Source organism: Lacerta agilis, chromosome 13 (genome assembly GCF_009819535.1).
Source record: "Lacerta agilis isolate rLacAgi1 chromosome 13, rLacAgi1.pri, whole genome shotgun sequence".
NCBI classification, from domain to species: domain Eukaryota; kingdom Metazoa; phylum Chordata; class Lepidosauria; order Squamata; family Lacertidae; genus Lacerta; species Lacerta agilis.
This window is the reverse complement of record NC_046324.1, coordinates 44,133,813-44,158,254: the sequence shown is the minus strand read 5'-3', so window position 1 is coordinate 44,158,254 and position 24,442 is coordinate 44,133,813. Positions and strand designations below refer to the sequence as shown.

At 48.5% G+C, this 24,442-nt stretch overlaps 1 protein-coding gene across 1 annotated transcript in view; it reads left to right on the top strand.

Moving 5' to 3' along the window:
* The window catches only part of CIITA (class II major histocompatibility complex transactivator), a 43,840-nt gene that overhangs the window by 16,613 nt on the left and 2,785 nt on the right, over positions 1-24,442 (top strand). The window contains exons 4-16 of the mRNA XM_033166493.1: positions 498-557; positions 729-785; positions 1,681-1,722; positions 3,541-3,672; positions 9,715-9,852; positions 11,651-11,719; positions 12,943-14,641; positions 14,808-14,981; positions 16,795-16,866; positions 18,946-19,026; positions 21,032-21,124; positions 21,229-21,312; positions 23,336-23,419. Coding sequence (XP_033022384.1) covers positions 498-557; positions 729-785; positions 1,681-1,722; positions 3,541-3,672; positions 9,715-9,852; positions 11,651-11,719; positions 12,943-14,641; positions 14,808-14,981; positions 16,795-16,866; positions 18,946-19,026; positions 21,032-21,124; positions 21,229-21,312; positions 23,336-23,419 — 2,785 coding nt within the window. The remainder of the gene's footprint in view (positions 1-497; positions 558-728; positions 786-1,680; positions 1,723-3,540; positions 3,673-9,714; positions 9,853-11,650; positions 11,720-12,942; positions 14,642-14,807; positions 14,982-16,794; positions 16,867-18,945; positions 19,027-21,031; positions 21,125-21,228; positions 21,313-23,335; positions 23,420-24,442) is intronic.

Genomic DNA, 24,442 nt, shown 5'->3' with positions numbered 1-24,442 from the left:
TCCCCCAACGCGACCCACGACGATCTGGGACTGTCTCCACCCAGCTCGAGTGACACCCCGTCCATCCCCCTTTCAGGGCTTCAGCTGAATCCAATGCACAACCCTAGTCGATATGTTTTGTCCCTTCTTTTTTTCAAAAAAAATAAATAAATAAAACAAAACCTTACTTTTCTGCATTTGCAACCCAAGCAGTGTACAGAAGCCTTGGGTGCTGATTGGATGAGCTGCTCTTACGTCACAGAAGGGTCCCTGGTGCCCTCCAGGTTTTCTTGGACTGTAACACCACCCCTGCTCCCAGCACCCTCGATGCTTGGCCATGGTTGCTGAGGCCAATGTCCAGGGATGCAAGGAGTTGTAGTTCAGCAATACCCAGATGGCCAAAGGTTCCCTACATCTGCAAGGAAGGTTCGAGCTTTTATTTCTAGAAGAATTCACCTGTACAGCTTCTCACTTTGCATTCTTCCCCTCTTTTTTTATTTAAAAAAACCCCAATTTAGCTTCCTTGGCTGAATACGTGCTAAAAGACCAGCAAGAAAAACCTGAGGAAGATCTGTTCGGTAAGATTCTTGTGTGCCCCCCTTCCAGAAAAGCGTTGAACTTGAGATGCCCTCGTGGCAGCCTGTCTCACAACAGACTTCCGTATGTACAGCCTCTAAAGGTCTTGATGCGGCCTTGTCCAATCATGAATAAACAACCTGCTCTTCCTTTTCTTATTTCAAACCAAACAGGAAACCTGGTTCTAGATGAGGCAGTGGCTGAACCCTCAGGGGATGCAAAGAAACGGGGTAAGTTTTCTAGCAGTGGGAGGAGAATCGGTGGGGTTCATGCGGCAACCGAGGGTGGGACATCTTGCAGTTCCTTGTTTATTTTAGGCTTTTATTTTAGGTATTTATAACCAGGTTTATGCAAATAGCCCCGAGGCAGCTTACAAAAGCAGAAGAGAATGTATGAGAACGCATGAAAGCAACATGTTACAGCGGGAGACGAAAAACCTCACGATGTTGTTGTTGTTCAGTCATTCAGTCATGTCCGAATCTTCGTGACCCCATGGACCAGAGCACGCCAGGCACGCCTATCCTCCACTGCCTCTCGCAGTTTGGCCAAACTCATGTTAGTAGCTTCGAGAACACTGTCCAACCATCTCATCCTCTGTCGTCCCCTTCTCCTTGTGCCCTCCATCTTTCCCAACATCAGGGTCTTTTCTAGGGAGTCTTCTCTTCTCATGAGGTGGCCAAAGTACTGGAGTTCAGGATCTGTCCTTCTAGTGAGCACTCAGGGCTGATTTCTTTGAGAATGGATAGGTTTGATCTTCTTGCAGTCCATGGGACTCTCAAGAGTCTCCTCCAGCACCATAATTCAAAAGCATCAATTCTTCGGCGACCAGCCTTCTTTATGGTCCATAGTTATTTTTAAAGCAGGTGTAAGGAACCATTGACCTTCAAGATGTTTGCTTATTTCATAAGTCTCTAGGGGACCAGAAGGGCTCTCAGAATCTGTCCTGGCATCAATCCCCACCCCACAGGAACGTAATTCAAAAGCACACAGCCACCTGCAAATATCAAGGATTCTCCCAGGTGTGTGGCTGCTTCCATCCCTGATGCTCTGGCGGAGAGGAGTCACACCTGGTGAAGTCATTGTTCAAGGCACTGTGCCTTTAACTTCCTTTCTTTCCACCCACAGGCAGCTGCTCTGATGCTCCAGAGCCCAAACGCAGGAAACTCGGTGAGTTGGGGGGTTGCGTCAATACCTGGGCACAGCAGCGAGATAGATGCACCTAGCCAGGGCAGTGTAAAAGAGCTTGCTTCTTTTGACATGCACAATGGAACTTGGCCCTCCAAATCTACGTCCTCTCTGCAAAGAAACACGCACACAATGTTCTTATCTCGTTTTCCTGTCACTTGCAAATGGTGGGTGACTAAGTCGTGGGGTAGGAGAGATGAAAAGAATGCCAACATTTGTAAAGGGAAAAGGGAAAGGACCCCTGGGCGGTTAAGTCCAGTCAAAGGCAGCTATGGGGTTGCAGCGCTCATCTCACTTTTGGGCCGAGGGAATCAGAGTTTGTCCACAGGGAGCTTTCCAGGTCATGTGGCCAGCAGGACTAAACCGCTTCTGGTGCAATGGGACATTGTGACGGAAACCAGAGCGCACAGAAACGCCGTTTCCCTTCCCGCCGCAGCGGTACCTATTTATCTACTTGCACTGACGTGCTTTCGAACTGCTAGGTTGGCAGGAGCTGGGACCAGGGGCATAGCAAGGGGGGGCGTAGGGGGTGTTCCGCCCCAGTTCCCATAATGGAGGGGGTGACAAATTATCAAGGAACAATTACTGTCCTACTAGGGCGGTTCAAAAAAAAACTTTTTTTAAAAAAGAATGCCTGCTCCAAAGGTCTTATCTTACTATACTAGGGATTATATAGCTATATATGAAATTTCATGCATATCGGTTAACATCTTGACCCTCCTCCACCAAAATAGCTGCTCACTTGGCTGTTTTCCTATGTCGTGAAGGCTGAAATTTCAGTTCAGTGGAGCACTTACTGTTCCCAACCCTAACCCTGTGGAAAGCCATCTAATTAGACTTCAATTTGATTTTGAGATGTTTTTAGGAGGTAATTTAATTATTGTTTGATTTTATACCAATGTTATGTATCTGATGTTAGCCACCCTGAGCCCGACTTCAGCCGGGGAGGGTGGGATAGAAATAAAAGTTATTATTATTATTATTATTACTTGTTATTATTCCTTTGTAAGAAAATATGACATAATGTAAAACAATTTTTGCGGGGGGGGGGGAATCAATGGGGGGTTGACAAGAATTTTTTTGCCCCCGTGTACCAATTTACCTTGCTACGCCCCTGGCTGGGACAGAGCTCACCCCGTCATGGGGATTTGAACCGCTGACCTTCTAGTGTGCCGCGAGATGTTGCCTGGTGTGCCGTGGGAAAATTACTTTATATATAGTCAATATAGGCACAGAGTTAAAATTTTTAACATTTTCTAATGGTGGTGTGCCTCGTGATTTTTTTCATGAAACAAGTGTGCCTTTGCCCAAAAAAGGTTGAAAAACACTGGTTTAGACTACAGTGCCACCCGTGTCCCTTTAATGTCCATATATTTCACATCTGGCAACCAATGTGCCCCTTTGGTTTCAGGTAGTACATGGGTAAATGAGTCTGAAATGCCTGGGACACACATTTTCACGGTCCTCCAGCAGCTATGGCGGCTCATTTACCAGATGTCATGTATTTAGCATTAACTCTAGAAGTGTGTACTTGATTCTGATCAAACTAAGCCTCCTGGTGCATATTGCACTCATGTACATGATCGTGCATGAGCATGCTTAAGTGGCCGGGGGGGGGGAGGGAGACGCCTGTATTGTCGTAAACTGCCTGTGATACATTTTTATGATACAGCGGTATATAAACATTTTTTAAAAATAAATAAATAAGCCAGTCCTGAGTGTGATAGTAGCCTGGAGATGAAGTCACACCAAAACTGTCTCCCCGTTGTGACATCGCTCTGCTTTGGCTTCCTCGCTCAGGGCATCCACCGGCTCTCTGCGTCGTCAGCGGCAACTGCATCGCCATCCCTCTGAGCTGCTCCCCGCCCGACACCCTCTCACTGCCCGACTTCCACATGGAGTTTTCGGTGACCACCATCAGCCCTGCCTTCGGTATGAGAAGCAATACTTGCAGGTTTGCGTTCTGCGCCCTTTGGGATTATCAGTACAGTGGTATCTTGGTTCTCAAACGCCTTGGTACTCAAACGACTTGGAACCCAAACACTGCAAACCCGGAAATAAGTGTTCCAGTTTGCGAACTTTTTTCGGAAGCCGAACATGCTCCATTTTAAGTGTTACGCTTCTGATTTGAGTGCCACACTTCCGTTTCGAATGCCACACTTCCGTTTTGAGTGTTACGCTGAGGTCTGTCTATTTTTGCTGTTTATTTACTGAATGAAGTTTCTGTCCCTGTTAAGTGATGGAGGCGTTTTTGGCAAGGCACGGGTTTCGTCGCAGCATGCTGAAACTGTGCATGGACCCGTGGAAGAGTTTGGAAACTGGAGTTCCAGCATCAGTTTGGGATTAGAGTTACAGCGTTTTATTGTTGTAAGCGAAAAATGGCTTATCTTCTGAGTTACGCCAATAAAACTCAGAGTCAAGAGGAGTTAGGAGTCCACTGTTGTTTATTGCTAGGCAATAGGTTACAGTCAAATCTTTTCGCAAAACTGCAACCCCACCCAAGGGTTCGGGCAGGGGTATTTATAACATTTCAAACAAAGGATTTCAATTTTCACCAGTCATGTACATCATCACCTCATTTCATGTTTAATGCACATGTGCAATAAGCATTGCTGACTAAGCTTTGATTCTCACCGTGGTCAGTTACATTGTGTTTAGTATGCATGTTGGGAACCTGTGTTACGTGTAGCCATTTGCACCATGTATCAACTTATGTTCTAGCTCAGTGGTGGCGAACCTTTGGCACGCAGAGCCCTCACTGCTGGCACGCGCACCATCGGCCCATCCATGCTGTTGTTGTTGTTTTTTCCCCAGGCTTGCGTCCGCTGTTGAAACCTTGAACTTTTTTTTTTTTTTTTGCTAGTCGCTGGAGATTGTGTTCCGCGATTGATTTGTTTTTCAATTTGCTGCGTCAGTAGTTGTTTCTGATTGGGCATAACAGCGTTCTTTTTTTAACCCTTATTGTGCTGTGTGGTGTTTTTTTTGGCGCTTTGGCAGACGATGATATCGGCGCTGCATGTTAATTCCAGCGAAGGTATTATTTGTCATTTATTTCTGTTCTCTCCCCCCCAAAAAAGCTCAGCAGTTTTGGGGGGCGCCCCCCAGAAAAGCAAAGCAACTTTTGTGCGATCCCCCCAAAAAAGCTCCAAAACTTTGGTCGGCAGCTCCCCCAAAAAAGCTCAACAAGTTTGGGCACTTTGTGATAAATAAGTGGGTTTTGGTTTACAGTTTGGGCACTCGGTCTCCAAAAGGTTCGCCACCACTGTTCCAGCTTATGAGCTGCATCTTCGTGATTTGCGCATCAGCTGTCCTTCTGTCCCAGTGGGGGACGGCGACTTGCCAAATCATCAGTTTCATTAAGCAACAGGATACCATAGCTTCTCTATTAGATTTATAGGGGTTCGCATGATCACATTCATTATGGCCCTTTGGGCCACTACCACAGTGTAAGGGGTGGGAGTGGGGGGGACACTTTGCTTGGAAAACTGGACCCTGTTGGCACCAGCCCAAGCATTTGTCATCTGGATGGAGAGAACAAATCCCTGAGAGAAGCCGGTGCAGAAGCGTAACGGCTGCAGGAGATCAGGTTGCGTACGAAGCTGCCTTCTCCGGAATCAGACACCTTGGCCCATGTAGCTCAGTGTCAGATACACTTGGCCTGAAAGCGAGATGAGCACCGCAACCCCATAGTCGCCTTTGACTGTCCAGGGGTCCTTTTTACCTTTACCTCTCTCCAGCAACTGCTATGCGCAGGCAGGCATTATGAACTAGTTTTGTTCGTTCTCAAAGCACTTAAAAGAGCTCTACCTAACAAGAGCCGTGCAGGATCGGGTCCATAGACCATGTAGTCCAGTGTGATTCCCAACCTTGGGTCTCCAGCTGGTTTTGGACTACAGTTCGCATCATCCCTGACCACTGGTCTTGCTAGCTAGGGATGATGGGAGTTGTAGTCCAAAAACAGCAGCTGGAGACCCAAGGTTGGGAAACACTGATCTAGTCCAAACAGTCTGTTCGTACAGTGGCCAACCAGGCGTCTCAGTGGGAAGCCTGGAAGCAGAACCCGATCACAACTGTGATTTCCAGAAACTGGTCTTCAGACAAAGGCGTAGCGAGCCGCTTTGCCACCTGGGGCAGAAAACTTGAAGGCACCGTTCCCCTCGTGCGCAGCTTCCTGGGTGGACTGCACATGTGTGGTGAACAGCGCTGCTGTTCGCCCGCTGCAGCCTTAAAACGCGGTGCGGCGCGGCGCCGGTCAGAAGGGGTGTCGGCCGATCGCGCCCGCCATCTTGGGTGGACATGCGCAGTTCCACCCAAGATGGCGGGCGCGATCGGCCGGCACCCCTTCCATGCGGTGCGGCAACCTTTAAGGCTGCAGCGCACGAACAGCAGCACAGACGCTGTGCTGCTGTTCGCGCATTGTGGCCTTTTAAAAGTTGCCGTGCCGCCAGTGATAACGCCTTTTCTGTGATGCATGTGTGAGGTTTCTGGGGGTGGGCTAGACTCCAGGAGGGATTTTGAAATGTCTTTATAAGAGCATGGCTGCATTGTTCTGGGTCTTTCTCCCTGAGAATCACTGCTGTTGCAACAGCTTCAATAAAGATCAAGCTTACTAGCTGCTTTGCTTCTCAATCTTCTCTGGTTGGCCTCTGTTTTTTACTCCTACCATTGGAGAACCTGCAAAGGACTTTGCAAGGGCTCTTGTGTACCCCATAAGGGAATAAGGGCAGATTACAACAGTGCCAATGGGGTGCCTGTGAGTGCAGTGGTGCCCCTCGGGTGCTCATGAGGCCCCTGAGCCTTCCCACTCTCTCGCTTACCCCCTTGGCCTTCAGGGTGGCTACCCTGAAAGTACGTAGAGCTGAAAGAGGAAGTTGGGAGAGTGGCACTGAATTGGAGCAAATGGCAAAACCTAAATTGCAGGTTGCTTGGAAATGCAGACTGTATATGCGCCACTGCCTCAGGTGGTGCAACGGGTGAGGGCGTCTGGCTGGTAAGCATCAGGTTGGTGGTTCGAGGCCACTGAGTGACGGTTGTGGGCAGGAGGGTTGGACCGGATGACCCTCAGGGTCCCTTCCAAGCTACAATTTCATTTCATTTTATTTTGACAAAGTAACAATCATAAATAAATAAGAATAAATATGTGCACCCCGCCACCGAGACCGTTCCATTGTAACTATCCAACCTACCAAAATTTCAACACCTCTTGCGATGGTTTTGACCCCTTTCCGTTTTAACAGTACGAATTCTACAATCACCCTCCATATCTCCTCAAAATCATTCCTCCGGCATATCCCCCATCTTAGCTTCATGGCACATGTTAATATATCATTAACAGCTACACCCCACACCTCTTTATACTGTTCTTCCATTTTATATTCTGCTTGCCCCTTCCGCTTCCTAGCTATAATAATTCATGCAGCTGTCAATAAATTTGTGAGCGAGTCCTTCATAGCCTGTGAACCTTCCGCCCCATCGTAAATTAATAATAATGCTACCTCTGGACTTTTGGTCAGCTTTAACCCAGTGATTTCTCTGTTATCTCCTTAAACACCCTTTGCCATTTTTTTTAATAGAACATATTTACACCCCCACCACATGTGAACATAATTCCCTGTTTCTTGGCATCCCCTCCAACATAACACCAAATATTTCTTGTTCATCTTGATTTAATCTGACTGGTGTTAAATACCACCAACCTACGATTCTTTGAGCCTATGTGTCTAACTCTTGGCACCACCCCCAAGCTGAATGATAACATCCAGCCCCACATAGTTTCAACAGGATTTCAATTCCTGCTTCTCTGATGCCTCCCACCGCTTTGTTTGTTTTCGGTTATCGCATAATGGGCTGCTTTATTGCCTGATACTGTTTGCGGGTAGCAGACTTCGGACCCAGAGATGATGACAAAAATTATTTACATAAATAAAAAGCAGCTAGGTGAAAAGGAGAAGTCCAACAGACTGAAGACAAAACACTTCTAAACATCCTTGATGCCCTGAGATGCCTTACTTGTAGGTCCCAAAGTGATCTGATGTTCTGCTTTTCCAGAGGAGCAAACGGGGAGGCATGGTTTATAAATTTATTTATTCTAAAACCCCTTCTTGAGATTAATCACTCTTAATGCCCCACCATGAAGATACACCTCTCCCCTCCACTGTTTGTTGTTGTTATTCAGTCGTTCAGTCGTGTCCGACTCTTCGTGACCCCATGGACCAGAGCATGCCAGGCACGCCTATCCTTCACTGCCTCCCACAGTTTGGCCAAACTCATGTTAGTCGCTTCGAGAATACTGTCCAACCATCTCATCCTCTGTCGTCCCCTTCTCCTTGTGCCCTCCATCTTTCCCAACATCAGGGTCTTTTCTAGGGAGTCTTCTCTTCTCATGAGGTGGCCAAAGTACTGGAGCCTCAACTTCAGGATCTGTCCTTCTAGTGAGCACTCAGGGCCGATTTCCTTGAGAATGGATAAGTTTGATCTTCTTGCAGTCCATGGGACTCTCAAGAGTCTCCTCCAGCACCATCATTCAAAAGCATCAATTCTTCGGCGATCAGCCTTCTTGATGGTCCAGCTCTCACTTCCGTACATTACTACTGGGAAAACCATAGCTTTAACTATACGGACCTTTGTCGGCAAGGTGATGTCTTTGCTTTTTAAGATGCTGTCTAGGTTTGTCATTGCTTTTCTCCCAAGAAGCAGGCGTCTTCTAATTTCGTGATTGCTGTCACCATCTGCAGTGATCATGGAACCCAAGAGATGGTAATCTTCTTTAATTCCTGGGACAATGGAAAAAAAAAACTCTCTCACCCCTCCTTCCTTGCAGAGATCCATTTGGTAAACATTTGGTCAGTTTTGAGAGTCAAAATGGTGTGAGGCCTGTCTGCCTCAGACATGTGGCCTTGTTTGCTTGGAACACTTACAAACATTTATATATATATATATATATATATATATATATATATATATATATATATATATATCCGTAATTTCTTACAACAGCACCCTCTGCTTTCCACACTGCAATGCCAACCCACTATAAGGTGGGCTTCATTCCGAACACTGCGTTGCATCTGAGGACTGCATCTTGCTTTAAGGGCTCCTTCACAAATGCACGATAAAAGGGAGATTACTTCATGGTTCCCAGCCGGCACTCTCATCTACTCCAGTGTAGCAGCTCTCCTCCTGCTGTTCTGGGCAGCTGCCCACCACACAGATGGAGAGGGGAAACTGTTATGTACTGAGCTGAATCCTTAAACAATAGGATCCAGAATGCAGCAGTCTGATTGGTCCACAGGAGCCACCCAATCCAGCTCCAGGTGGAAGTGAATCAGCGACCTGATTGGCCTGCAAGAGCAGCCAATCAGGCTCCTGGAGGAAGTGAATCCGCCACTTGATTGGCCTACAGGAGTTGCCCGGAATTAGCCAATCACGTGGGGCCCATTGTGTAAATATTGTATATATAGCAGACGTTTTGGGGGAAGATCCATTATTTGCTACTATGAGCTGAATAAAGAGCATGAAATTCACACTTGACTTCGAGTATATTTCAGCAACGATCCTTGCAAGCCGGGCCCTGTCATTTAAACAATGCAGATGGAGTCCAGAGGGAAAGGAAATCCTGAATACACTTGGTTGAGGAAATGGGACAAATCAGTGTGTAATTTGAGTGGAAATGAACAGAGCGGCCTTGTCTTCCTTCCTTTCCGGCCTTGTAAATGGCAGGAAGACATGCAATCAAACGTACAGGGTGTGTGTGTAGAAACTCCCTCAGAACTACACTGCAAATCAGAGCACGTGTTGATCCTGCCAGTTTGCCTGGTTGCTAGCTGACTTTAACGTTAATGGAATTAACCCTTGAGTTACAAACAGAATGAGCCCTGCTGTTGCAGTTGTAGCAACAGGGGCAATGGGTTCCTTCTTCAGACAATTGCTGGGGAGCCAATGTTGACGATCAAACCCCTTTCTCCTCATTTGCAGAGCCTCTTGCAAGCCCCAACCTGTACTACTGCCCACTCGGCGTGGAAGATATTCAGGTAGTCTTTGCCTTCGAGCCTCTCGATCAGCGCGTGAATATTCTTGCTGGGCCAGAAAGTGCCATCATTAATGACTGTCTTGGTAAGCATCATGATTTTTGCTGCAATTGTGCATAATCTGCACCCGTCTCCGCCCTTGTTATTTCTCCCCAGGATGAGAACTGCTGTTGGTCGCAATATCAGCTACTGGACTGGGGGGGGGGGCACAACTCTTGTTGGGAGAATTGCATGGGAGGCTAGGGTTAAATGCCCTTCCATTGGGGCTGTAGCCCTGGTCTCTAAAATAAAATTTAAAGTCCTCCCCGCTTGCAGATGCAAAGGCATGATTAAGGTAAAGTTCCCTATGGCTCTTGAAGACATTCGTTGGGCGCAGAGATATTAGAATATATTTGCAATCCTGCTGGAAGAATCAGCTCCGCTTTTCTCACTCTCTGCTGCCCCCCAGAGGTTTAGTGCTATGGTAACGTAGCCTGGAGGTAAGATTACCATGCATGGCAGGAATGAGCATAAGGTCAAGCCTGGACTGCTGGCCAGCTTTGGGCAGGCTGCCCTAGTGCCTCCTGGTTACTGGGATGTTTGCAAAGCACCCCGGGCTAGTTGGACCCTCATCTCTTCCAGCAAGGTGCTCCTCAGGGCCGTCTCGTCCATAGGGGCTGGTGGCGCGGCGCACCAGGGCACCAGGCCCCCCAGGGGCGCCCCTGCGAGCCCACCGGCATACCGGGCTCCCCCTCCCCAACCCGCCCCCGCCCCCGCGGGCGGGCTGAAAGCCAGCCACCCTCGCCTCCTGGAGCCCCAGCTGGAGCGCTGGAAGGGCGTGCAAAGCCCTGCGCCGCTCCAGCGCCACGCCCCTCATCCCCCGCTCGCCCACCCCCCCTCCCGAGGGGTGGCCAGCATGGGAGGGAGGTGGGCGGAGAGCGGCACGCCGGGGGTGTCGAGGGATCGCTGCGCCACGGCGGCCAATCCCTCTAAGACGGCCCTGGTGCTCCTTCAGTTTGATACCAAGTACGAACACAGAGCCTAGCTGTGCTCTTTCCCTGCTGGCAGCCCCCATGCACTATTGGTTTATCAGTCAAAAATGCCTCCAGTGGACCATGGGATTCCAGTGCAAAGAATCAGTGGTTCATATCAGATTTTTGCAGGTGTGATTAAAACCCTTTGCTATTGCAATGCAAACACGGGTGCAGGATGCATTCATAGAATCATAGAATTGTAGAGTTGGAAGGGACCCAAGCAGATCAGACCTCCTTACCCACTGAGCTTCTCAGGTAGACGGAGGTACAACAATTGATTACCTTCTTCCCAAGGTAAAAAGGTAAAGGTAAAGGACCCCTGGATGGTTAAGTCCAGTCAAAGGTGGCTATGGGATTGTGGCGTTCATCTCGCTTTTAGGCTGAGAGAGCCGGCGTTTGTCCACAGACAGCTTTCTGGGTCGTGTGGCCAGCAGGACTAAACCACTAGTGGCGCAACGAGGCACCATGACAGAAACCAGAGTGCATGGAAATGCCGTTTACCTTCCCGCCACAGTGGTACCTATTTATCTCCTGGCACTGGCGTGCTTTCCAATTGCTAGGTTGGCAGGAGCTGGAACAGAGCAACGGGAGCTCACCCCGTTGTGGGGATTCAAACCGCCGACCTTCTGATCGGCAAGCCCAAGAGGCTCAGTGGTTTAGACCACAGCGCCACCCCGCATCCTGTCCCCAAGGTGAGGGGGAATGACCTAGCTAAGTCTGGCAGGACAGCTTACTCTATGACATTAACCCCTTCATGCATTAATTAGGCTTAAGGAAGTTAGACTTAAGGCTGGTTATCCCACGGTGGGGGGACGTTACAGGGGGTTTACAGGCCTGCTGTGTTTCAACGTCGTCCTTTTTGACTCATAGATGTGGTTGTGGTTGACAAAGGACCTGAAGCCCCACCTGTTCATTCAGAGCAAGCTCACAAACGACTAGGTGAGTGTCGCTGCTTTTTAACCAGTTTCAATGCCGAGGGCCGGTGCGGCAAGCCAGGTGATTTGAGAGCAGGAGTGGCTCACCTGTGGCCACAGATCCCTCACCCCCGTTTTTGAGGAGTGTCTCCAGAAGTTCCATTATTCACATCGAAACCACACACCCGCCAAAACCTGAGAGGTAAAGGTTGAAAGAAGGGCAAAACTGAGGGGTTTTTTTCCTGCTGCTGGTCTGGTTCATTCAGAATTTCAGAAAGCCAGGTTTCCCACCTTAAGAATGAGAAAGAAAGGAAGATTGTGCTGCTTGGGATGTTTTTCTATGCAGTTGTCGAAATGCTTGGTAAATTCATTAAAAAAAAAGAAGAAGAAGAATTAATTGCAGTTTTGGTTCAACCCTTCCAAAAAGGGATTACCATCTTTTTCCGTGTATAACACGCCTCCTTGTATAAGATGCCCCCTGTTTGGGGGGACTCAAAATTAAGAAAATGGGGGGGGGAGAGATTGCCCAGAGTTGTTGAGCTTTTTTTGGGGGGGTGCCAAAAATCACTCACCCGCCCCACAGACGCTGACAATCGCACACATCGCAGAGCCCTCCCAATTGCCGCTGTGGCTGCCAATCGCCAAAAGCCCTTAACACAGCCGCCAATCAATCACCCGCCCTATCAATGCTGAGAATATCTGGCTCATGTCAGCAGCCAATTGCCAATCCCCTCTCTGCACTACCCATGTATAAGACAAACCCTAATTTTTAAAATAATTTTCTAATAAAAAGGTAGTCTTATACACAGGAAAATACGGTAATTCTCTTCAATTCAAATTTCATTCCATTGGTCCCCAGCATTTTATTTTTCTGTCTTCAGGTTTTTACAAGCTGCTCTGCTAAGGTATAACATATACTGACGGGGACAAAGAAAACATTAAAACAAACACACACGTGCACAGTGTGATGTGAACATTTAACTCACCCAGAAATTATAGAAACTACATTCAGGTGTAATACAGATAGTTCTGAATTAGTTCAGCTGAATTAGTTCATTCCAAGCATCCCAAGCATTTTAGGTAGTTCTGTCCCTATAATTCCCAAAAGAAAAGTGCGTGGTTTGTTTTTTTTTAACGAAGGTTATTTTAAACGAAACATCCTTTTCATTTCATTATATATCATTTCCCAGTGAGCTTTAACCTTACTACAAGAAGGTTAAAATAACCTTCTTTTCTTTTTAATCCTAGGCCCTGTGGATGCGTTTCACAGGAGGCTAAAAGACCACTTCCGGAAGACATGCCAATTTGTGCCCATGGAGCAAGAGTTCACCCTGGACCACCTTTACATCGAACGCGATTTGGCGCTGTGCCTCGTGGAAAGCAAGAACGCTGGGAAAAATTCCGATCCGAGGCCCTGCGACCTCAGAGAGAAACGGAAGGTTGCGGTGGGTAGCAACCAGATCTTTCAGCTGCCGTGGAAGAACAACCTGGGAACCAAAGTCGTTGCCGTCTTGGGGAAAGCTGGAATGGGGAAAAGCCTGCTGGTCCAAAAGATCTGCCTGGACTGGTCCAGAGGCCATTTGCCCAATTATGGCTTCCTTTTCCGATTCGATTGCCGGATGTTGGGCCTCCTCCCCCCAAACCACTACAGCCTCAAACAGCTGCTGTTTGAGCTCTCCTCAGGGCCTCAAGATGGCGGTGACGACATCTACAGGCATGTTCTGCGGTACCCGGAAAAGGTCCTCCTCGTTTTTGATGGTTTTGAAGAGCTGAAGGACCGGGATGGTTTAACACCTGGTGTGGACAGCCTGCCCCAAAAGGAGCCCTCAGGCATTGGAGGCATCCTGGCCGGCATCTTCCAGAAGAAGTTTCTCAGCGGATGCACGGTGCTGTTAACTTCCCGCCCCAAGGGCAAGTTGCAGCAGCATTTATCGAAGATGGACGCGGCGCTCGAACTGGCGGGGTTCTCCACGCAGCAAGCCGAGTCGTACATCGCTCGGTACTTTGAAAGTTCGCCCTGCTGTGGCGAGACGGTGGCTTTTATCAGGGACTGCCCTTACCTCTTCAGCCATTGCTACACTCCTGACCTGTGTCGGTTCGTTTGTGAGGCTATGTCTGAAGTAGGGTGCAAGAAACTGCCTTCCACGCTTACCGGCCTGTTGGCCAAGTTCCTGCTCCGAAAACTGATGCGTTCGTCAACGCAGCGATCTCCCCCCAAGCACCAGAATATCGCCGCTTTAGCTCAGGTGGCCTGGTCTTCCGGACTGGACCACCGGAACGCACTCATGAGCTACAACTTTCCATCCACGGAAGTGAAGGAGTTTGCTCTCAGCTGCGGACTAGTGGTCCCCCTCGCGTTCCCGAAAGACTCGAGCAGCGGGAAAGAGGAATGTGGCTATGTGTTCCCTAGCTTCGTGGTCCAAAATTTCCTGGTTGCGCTGCATTTGGTGCTCGCTAAAGAGATCAAGGATAAAACACTTACCAAATACCTTCGGCTGCTCTCCAAATCCAAGAAGTTTCTCTCCTCGTGGAGCTTGGTACCTTGTTTTTTGTCAGGCTTGCTATTTTTAGGGGGCAAGCTGAGCTCCTCTGTCCTCTTCAGAGAGGAGGGGGAGATGGACACCAAGACATTGGCCGGCAAGAAGCAGAGAAGCTTCTCGAACTACGTCCGGAAACACATGGAGCGTAATTTCAGTCCGGACAAGCTCCTCGATCTTCTCCACTGTCTCTACGAAACGGGAGATCCTCGCCTTTTGAAGCAAATGGCTTCAGAACTCAAGTGTGACCTCTCTTTCTTGGGGTTTGCTCTCACCCCACCCAATGTCTACATTCTCCACTCTGTCATCAAACAAGCCAAAAGGAAGTTTGCTTTAGATTTGAGAGGGAGCGCCGTTGACTCAGAGGGATTCAGACAGCTGGTCACCCTGAAGAATGTTGCGTCGTTCAGGTATGTTTGGGGTGGTGATGTTCACGGGTGTTGGACCTCAACGAAAGCCAAGCTCCAGGTCACGGGGCCCTGGGGCCCATTGAAATCTGTGCAGTGGATTGCCTGAGGTTCCCCGTCCTTCACAAAGATGCTCTCAACCTCAGTGTGGCATGTTGATTCTCTGCAGGGCATCCCTCAGCGATGCCGTCCGGCTCTGGAAGCAGTTGTGGGAAGCCGAGGAAAGAGACCAACTGCAGTCGGCCATTGAGAAGTTTATTGTTGTTCCGTTCAAAGCCAAGACAATGAGAGACATTGACGATCTCTGTGCTCTTGTCGACATGCAGGAGAAAATGACCCAAAGGTAGGAGCGTTTGTTCTTGTTATGGGAATTCTTAGGTCTTATTTGTTGTTGTTCAGTCGTTCAGTCGTGTCCGACTCTTCGTGACCCCATGGACCAGAGCATGCCAGGCACGCCTATCCTTCACTGCCTCTTGCAATTTGGCCAAACTTGTGTTAGTAGCTTCGAGAACACCGTCCAACCATCTCATCCTCTGTCGTCCCCTTCTCCTTGTGCCCTCCATCTTTCCCAACATCAGGGTCTTTTCCAGGGAGTCTTCTCTTCTCATGAGGTGGCCAAAGTACTGGAGCCTCAACTTCCGGATCTGTCCTTCTAGTGAGCACTCAGGGCTGATTTCCTTCAGAATGGATAGGTTTGCTCTTCTTGCAGTCCATGGGACTCTCAAGAGTCTCCTCCAGCACCATAATTCAAAAGCATCAATTCTTCGGCGATCAGCCTTCTTGATGGTCCAGCTCTCACTTCCGTACATTACTACTGGGAAAACCATATAAATAGGTCTTATATACATATACAATAAATGTTCATAAATGTACAAGGCAAACACATACATAACTATATAAACCATGTGTCTGAAATGTCCTGAAGCCATTTTGACTCTCCCAAATTGGCCTCAAATATTTCTCTGCAAGGAGGAAGGAAATGGGAAAAGCTTTCCAATTGTCTTTGGACTGGAAGGGCTTACATCTCCCTTTTAAAATACAGCCTGGCAAGTATCTGTTAAGCTGAGCACACTATCAATATGCGTAAGAGGTTCAGGAACTAAGTATTTACCATCTCAAAGGAATGGCCAGGCTACGCAGAAAAGGCAATCAGATAAGGTATTATCAGGTATCCTGGCAGATAGGAGAAAAGCAACACACTCAAATTTCTGCGGGGGACCACCTCTTTCTGTGATGTATGTTTTTTTTGGGGGGGTGGTCTTGAGCTACAGGGTAGGCAATTTCAAAAGTCTCTATAAGAGCTTGCACTCCAATGTTCGGGGTAGGCTTGGGAGTCGCAGGCGGGTGGCGTGCCGAATGTCACCCCCCTCAGTGATGACACCTGGGGCGAAACCGCCTCCATCACCCTCCTTCCTCTGCCCCTGCCCCTTTCCCCTATGACCCGGAGGGCATTGAAAGTAGGGGAACAGATGGCTCAGAGGCAGAAAGCACAGATCAGCCAACGTAGTGATGATGTACCATAGGAGAGATGGAGGGGCTTTACTTGGAGCAACGCCATTACCCCAGAGACGGCATCCTACGTCTCTCTCTGTGAACATTGAATAAAGTATCTTGGTAAGAGCTTCTGTTTTTTCCATTACTGGCAGCCTGCTGCGAGGGAGGGGGGGGTCAGATTCCCTGAAGCGTGACAATTACAATCAGAAGAGGGGCCAAGATAGTTAGAGTAAGGGAACTGGAGTCCAGCAACAGCCTTGCCCTACAGATCAGCCCATAAATTAGTCCCTGTAGTGGAGGGATCACCAACATAATGGATAAAAGGTCAGACAAGGACCTGGAAGAGAGCAGGGTTCGAATCCCCCCTCAGCCACGACCTACCTCTCAGGGTTGTTGTGGGGATTAAATGAGGAGCGGAGGAGATTCATGTATGCCGCTTTGAACTCCTTGGAGAAAACAAGCGGGATATAAATGCAATAAATAATTGCAGTCCATAGCGGAGTACAACATACCTACAATTTCTCCTGAGACAGCCCGAGACGTATGTTTTACACCCTAGAAGAAATACGTTCCGGGGGTGGGGTTGTCTCATCTTCATCTTTTTCGAAAATGTTAAGCCCTGGTAACATATCTAACCAAATTCTTGCTGTTGTTTTGTTCAGTGGGGCAGATTCAGCTGGTGGTAGCATCCGCCTCATCCCTGCCGTTGCAGAGCTTAAACAGTTAGAATTCACGTAAGTAAGAGAGGGTTTTTTAAATGGATCTTTTGTGGGGTGTAAATATGTACAGTTTTTCTGGCAAAGGGTGTTTAAGGAGATAACAGAAATCACTGGGTTAAAGCTGACCAAAAGTCCAGAGGCAGGATTATTATTAATTTACGATGGGGCAGAAGGTTCACAGGCTATGAAGGCCTCGCTCACAAATTTATTGACAGCTGCATGAATTATTATAGCTAGGAAGCGGAAGGGGCAAGCAGAATATGAAATGGAAGAACGGTATAAAGAGGTGTGGGGTGTAGCTGTTAATGATATATTAACATGTGCCATTAAGGTAAGACAGGGAATATGCAGGAGTAGTGATTTCGAGGAGATATGGGAGGGTGTCTGTAGAATTTGTACTGTTAAAACAAAAGGAGTCAAAACCATCACAAGAGATGTCAAAATTTTGGGAGGTTGGATAGTTAAAGTGGAATGGCCTCGGTGTTGGGGTGCACATTTTTATTCTTATTTATATATGATTATTACTTGGTCAAAATAAAAATAAAAATGAATCTTTAAAAACCGGCCGAGGATTTGGGTCTCTCAGCAGCTACTGGTGAAAAATGGAACCTCCATATGCCAAGGCAGTGTACTGCTGAGTTCCAGACTAACCCATAGGAGAGGACAGTTGCCTTCGAGCTCTGCACCTGAGCCTTCATCTACCTGTGTTACAGATGATGGAGAATGCAAATCTTGTTATAACCTTGGTCTGGCCTCAGTTCTTTAAAAGCCCCAGGAATAACTCTTTGGGACCAATTCATCTGAGCTGAGTTTTTTGTAGATCAATGTTAGAACACCTGCTCTGCGTGCAGAAGGCCCCAGGTTCGATCCCAGGCGTCTCCAGGAAGGGTTATTATTGATAATATTATCAATTAAATTTGTATACCGCCCTTCATCTGTAGACCTCAGGGCAGTTCGCAACATAGAGTGGCAATATTCAAAACACCAAACACATAGTGAAAATAAGAACAAAAACAAACCAATAATCCCACCCCTGTCCCATGAGACATTTCAAAGGGTGTCAATCATCCAAAGGCCTGGTTTAAGTACAAAAATTAACACTGAGTCCACGGTGGAGGGGCACATTTCACCTTGCATATAACCACACTGAGGGTGGATCTACACACAGGGAAAAACCCACTATAAATAAGTCAGAAATCAAATTGTTGTAACTGGGAGGGGGGGGAGAACCACTATGGAAAATAGCATAGAATTTTTCTTTTTGCTCTCCAGCGCCATCTACTGTTGCATGTTTATAACACATTCAAAACGCTGTTTTTGGCTAATGTAGCCGAGTCCTCCTGAGACCCTTACTTTGAGAACATAAGAAAGCTAAGTTTATTGCAGGAAATAGCTGCTTAAAAGGGGCGGGGGGAATCCTAGTTCTAATCAGCTAAGGTTCTTGCTCTTGCATCTCAGCGGCAGAGACACAAACGATGTCGCTTCTAACAAGGGAGGCCTGGAGAACGAAGGCCTGGAGATCTGTCTAGCAATGGAGAAAGTTCAGTAAATCAGCCCAGGGAGACTGGGAGATTCCTATCTTCCCATCCCATGCAGGGTTGCGTTGGGAACGCCCCCTGGCCTGAAACCTCCAGAGAGCCACTGCCAGGCAGTGTACAGTGGTACCTCGGTTTGCAAACTTAATCCGTTCCGGACGTCCGTTCTTAAACCGAAACCGTTCTTAAACCGAGGCGCGCTTTCCCTAATGAGGCCTCCTGCCGCTGGTGCCCTTCCACCGTTCGGCTTCCATTTGTAGACCAGGGTAAAGTTCGCAAACCAGGACACTACTTCTTGTTTTGCGGAGTTCTAAACTGAATTGTTCGTGAACAGGGCAGTTCTTAAACCGAGGTACCACTGTACTGAGTTAGAGGAATTGATGGTCCGATGTGGCTTAAAGATACCTTTTCCCATCTTCCACCTCTCTCCGGACATGTTTGGGGATGGAACTTGACTCAGTCCCTTGGAAAAGGCAGAAGCGAACTTTGTTGGCTGTGCTTTGAGACACCTCGGGGGGGGGGGAGACGCCAACAAGTTATTTTCTTCTTTCCTGTGCAGATTGGGTCGCGCCTGTGGCTTGACGGGCTTCCGAAAGCTGGTGGGGATCCTGGGCACATTTCCTGCGCTGCAACATTTAGAGTGAGTGGCAAAACGGTGTGTGTGTGTTTGTATGAATGGGAGCCATGTCTCCAGTTGACGCAGATGGAAAACAAGATATACCCAGACATCAATAAAAGACAAAAAGCTGTCACAACTCCCTCTATGTCACCACCATATTGTTTTTAAATTTAGGGTTAAATGAATAAATGCTAGGATTTGGGTTATTTGTGATATGGGAACTCCTACCCAGGGCTGTCTTAAGCATATCCGGCGCCATGGTGCAAAGATCCCTCCGGCGCCCCACCCCCCATTTCCCAAAGTTGTCAAACTTTTCGCAAGCCCAGGGGCGTTCTTAGCCCCTTGACTGCCGGGGGCGGGAAGCCAAGAGGCACCCCTGGGGGTGGGGCATTGCGGTGCATGTGTCATGATGTCACACTGCACGAAGCCGCTGCACGAAGGGGGGCTGGGCAGCAGATTCGGGAGTCTTTGCGGGCTGCAAAGACTCCCGAATCCACCGCCCAGGCTCCTTTGGCGGAGCGCAAGTCGGGGCAGGGAGAGGGACGGGCCAGCGAGGAGGGGTGTCCCTCCTTGCTGGCCCGCCCCTCTCCATGCCCCGGCTCCGCAAGCCAGCCAGCAGCGGAGCTCAGCAAAGAGGCAAGGGGCGGGCCAGCGAGGAGGGGGTGGCACCCCACCTCGCTGGCCCGCCCCTTGCCTCCGTGCCGAGCTCCGCCGCTGGAAGGGGGGGCTATTTTCAGCCCTGCCGGGGCGGAGCCGCAGGAGCGGCCAGCAAGGGGGGTTGACACCCCTCCTCGCTGGCCGCCCCTGCGGCTCCACCCCGGCAGTGCCGAAAATAGCCTAAAAAGAATTTTTTAAAAAATAAAAAAATAATTCTTTTTTTTTTAAAAAAAAAAAAGCCCAAGGGGCGGGGCCGCCCCCGATGTGTCACCCCCAGCAGGGGCGCTGCCCGGGCCCCCCCGCCCCCTCCACCCCCCTTGCTACACCCCTGCCCAAGCCTCTCTGGGGATCACTCTCCATATAGTTGGCAGGGCGCAGCTTCCACCCTAAGCCTCTGCGGGGATCGCTTTCCTCCCACGGAGGCTTGGGACGGAAGCTGCACATCCACCAGCCATATGGTTGACAGGGCGCAGCTGGCGGGCGTGCAGGAGGGAAAGGGGAGACCGCCAGCAAAGCCGCTCAGCTCCCCCCCCCCCGGGGGTGCCCCTAAGAGGCCGGCGCCCTGGCGCAACACGCCAGTAAACCCAATGATAAAGGCTGCTCTGCTCCTACCCCCTTGCCCCAGGTGTGAGCAGAGACTGGGTATTTGGAAGGTTGCCAGGGTAACTGCTCTGGGGGTGTGTGGCAAGGGTTGCTGGGAGGAAGAAGGAGCAAAAAGGTCATAGGTCCATCTTTGGACGAGGCTGACTGCTGGTGCTGCCGCCTCTGAAATAACCATGCTATAAGATCCCTCCATGCAGACCGAATGTGTAAATAGGTGAAGAAACCATATTTCTTAAAGCCACAACGGTCTCAGACATGTCTTCTAATCTCCAAAGGGACACAGGCCCCATTCAGGTGCCTGGGGCGCGGTGGCGCTGTGGTCTAAACCACCGAGCCTCTTGGGCTTGCCAATCAGAATGTGGAAGGTTCGAATCCCCGCGACAGGGTGAGCTCCCGTTGCTCTGTCCCAGCTCCTGCCAACCTAGCAGTTCGAAAGCACGCCAGTTCAAGTAGATAAATAGGTACTGCTGTGGTGGGAAGGTAAACAGCGTTCCCATGCACTCTGGTTTCCGTCACGGTGTTCCGTTGCGCCAGAAGCGGTTTAGCCATGCTGGCCACATTACCCGGAAAGCTGTCTGTGGACAAACGCCGGCTCCCTTGGCCTGAAGCGAGATGAGCGCTGCGACCTCATAGTCGCCTTTGACTGGACTTAATTGTTCAGGGGTCCTTTACCTTTTTACCGTAGGTGCCTGGGACCCCGTGGGCTCTTGCCAGAGCCCGGCAGGCACCCGGCTTTGGTGACCATCTTTCCCTGTCATTTTTGCAGCTTGGATTCTCCCATCGAGAATGAGATCGGAGACGAAGGAGTGGCTAGCCTCAGCATCATCCTTCCTCGTTTGTCCTACCTGGAAATGTTAAAGTAAGCTGTCTGGTTTAAGGTGGGAGAAATGCCATCCTCGCCGTCACCCTTGTCCCCAAAGGAGCTAAGCGCAGATCCTGAACTTTGCAATGCTTTCTTCCTAGCCTGTCGGGGAACAAAATAACAGACCTGGGGGCAGAGAAGTTAGCCAAAGCGCTTCCGTCTTTGCGTTCGCTGAAGACACTAAGGTGAGTGCAGCTGTCTTCATCTTTAGCATCTCCATACCATTTAAAGCACTTTTATATCTCTTTAGCAGTCATGGGCTGTGCACACACGACACATTTATTTTATTTGACAAAATTTATTATACCACCTGATTGTAGCAAAAAAAAAAAAAATGCCCATAGGCCGTTTACGAAATTCCAGAATGAAACGTTTGAATTACTGATTAAAAAACCGAAGCCGTTATTTGCAAAATATTGAAAAGGTGATTAAGATCGACAGCAGCTGAAAAGAAATAAGACATGTGCAACTTTTGCAATTATGGCACCTCCCTAAAGAATCGTGGGAACTGTAGTTTAAGGGTGTTGGAAACTGGAGCTCTGTGGGGGTAAACGACAGTTCCCAGGATTCTGTGGAGGGGAAAGTGCTTTGATATACACAGCCGCATGGATTCCCCCAGAGAATTCTGGGAACTGCAGTTTATTAAGGAAGGTGGGAACTGTAACGCTCTGCGGGGTTTCCTAACAACTCCCACACCCTCCAAGATTTCACAGAGAGAGATCTATCACGGGCTGCTAGTCATGCTGGTTGTGTGGCACCTCTATGTTTAGCGGCAGTCTACCTCTGAATATTACTTGCCGGAGGGCAATTGCAGGGCAGGGCTTCTGTGGACAAATATGATGCTGGACTAGAGGGATCTTTGTCCGATTGAGCAGAGCTCTCCTTACGTTAGGTCCCCACCTGCACTGCAGTATGAAACTACTTTAAGCAGTCCCGGCTTCCCCGCAAGGAATCCTGGGAAGTGTAGTTTGTTCAGGGTGCTGAGAGTTGTTAGGGAGTGTTATGTATGTATGGTATAACGGCTGCAAGAGTATTAATAGCTCGAAATTGGAAGAACAAAATTGTACCGACCATAACAGATTGGCAAAATTTAATGGCAGAATATTTACAATTAGCTAAGACAACGGGAAAAATAAGAGGACAAATGAAACAAACAGTACGGAAAGAATGGAGGCTATTTAAAGAATACTTAGAGAGTAAAGGTATTAATGGAATCCTAAAGGCAGATATCGACTGAACCTTTAAATGTTCAAATAAATGAATGAAAAGAAATAAGGAGAAGAAAATTGAGAAACAAATGAGAAATTGAGAAACAAATTGAGAAACACAATAATATAGAATGCAACGAGAATAATGGGAAGTTTAAGTGTAGGCGAAAATTTATTGGAATAGTAGTTATATGTACATTTCTACAAAAAGGTATACAAAATGTATATATAAAATGTATATGATGTATTTGTATGTGTGTTTATGATTTTAACCAATAAAGAATTTAAAAAAGAGAGAGAGAGTTGTTAGGGAACCGCTATTCCCCTCACAGAGCTACAATTTTCAGAGTGGTTTAACAATCAACCCTCCTTGCTAGGGAACTCTGGGAGCTGTAGATCTGTAAAAGGAACAAGGTATGATCCTGTTCTGAATGTATAGTTCAGATGGAATACTTGCAATATTTCTAGTCCCACCCCTGTCACTGCTTTAACATGGCAGAAGGCTGTTTGCCACCCGGGGCGGGTGGATGGGTGCTTCCTTCTTCTGACACCTGGTACAAACAAATGCTTTAAGCATAGCCCTGGAAAGGGCTTTGTTCTTTGGGAGTAGGGGCTGGAATCACTTGCCTGTGCTTGTCATGGGCTCTGGCGCCACCTGGTGTCCAGCTCCCTGGCTCCTGCCCTACCAGTTCCTTCCAGTGGGCACCAGCCTCCACTTTCCTTTTGACGGTGGGAATTATAGCCCAACAATTTCAGGAGGGTTTCTCCACCCGTGACCTAGTCCTTTCCCCAAACATCTTCTTTATTAAAAAAAATGTCAGCTCCATTGGGCATGCCGGACTCTGTGTGTTTGTACGATTTATTACTTGAAGATGGATGGAGGCTTTCGGATGGGTTAAAAACACACACATGTACGAGCAGAACGTTCTTGTGAAGCGATGCCCTGCCCTGCTTCTTGCTCAGACGGATCCACGGTCACCCTTGCCTTTGTTTCCTGCAGCTTGTACAATAACGACATTGGAGATGCTGGGGCAGAACATTTTGCCAGAGTGCTCCCAGAGACAGCTTCTTTGAGAGTGCTTGAGTAAGTATAAAACATTTGGCCACGGAAACTTAGGGCACGTAACTCCCACAAAGAGTGTCTGTTTTTAACTTTATAACTAGCTGTACCTGGCCACGCGTTGCTATGGCTCAGAGGGGTTAAGTGGATGCAGCCCTGCTTCCCTGGCGGATTCAGAGTTGGGGGGGGGGTTCGTGAGGGAGGGGCCGTTTCCCTCCCCTCCCCCCTCTCTCAGACATTTCCCTCAAATATCTCCCCCCCCCGTACTGGAAGGAGACCCCGTTTTCACCTGCCTCCCCACAGCTTCTCCCGTTGAACTCCCGCCTGCCTCCGCTCCCAGTGGAGAGGCTCCTTCCCCACCTTCCCCTCCAAAGTCCCCCCTCAGACCATCCCTCTCCCAATCTCCCCTTTCTTCCTCCCTCAGAAATGGCTTTCATTTTTCCGCCAAAACTGCTGGCTCCGCCCCCCCCCCGAGCGTAGAAGTGCTGGCTCCGCCCCCCATGCACACGACCCCGCTTCGTAAATCAGAAACACTGAAATGGAATTACCGTCCAGCAGATGACGCTGTTTTGCAAAAAATAATAATCATGTTTTTACCTGTCACAGGTGTGACATCTATATAAGATGGGTATATAAAAACACTCCCCTATTCGAATGCAACTTTGTGTCAAAATTTCAAAGCAATCGGTGAAGGACTGTCTAAGATTTAAGATTTTGAACAAACAAACATTTACATTTTTATTTATATAGATAGATAGATGGCTTTTTAGTTGGTTTTACGGCTGTAAACGGCTTTGGTATTTCCCCCCATGATATAATGGTATAAAAATATTTTCATAAATACTGCAAGGCGCTCTGTGTGGAGTTTCCCTTCCTTCCTTCTATGCTCCTCCCCCCCCCCTACCAGAATCTGCCAAAGCCACCCTAACCAAAACCTCATTTCGGGGATGCCCTTCTTTCTGCCCTACATGCAACGCTGGTGGGGCTGTTGTTTAAACCACTGAGGCTCTTGGGCTTGGCGATTGCAAGTTTGGCGGTTCAAATCCC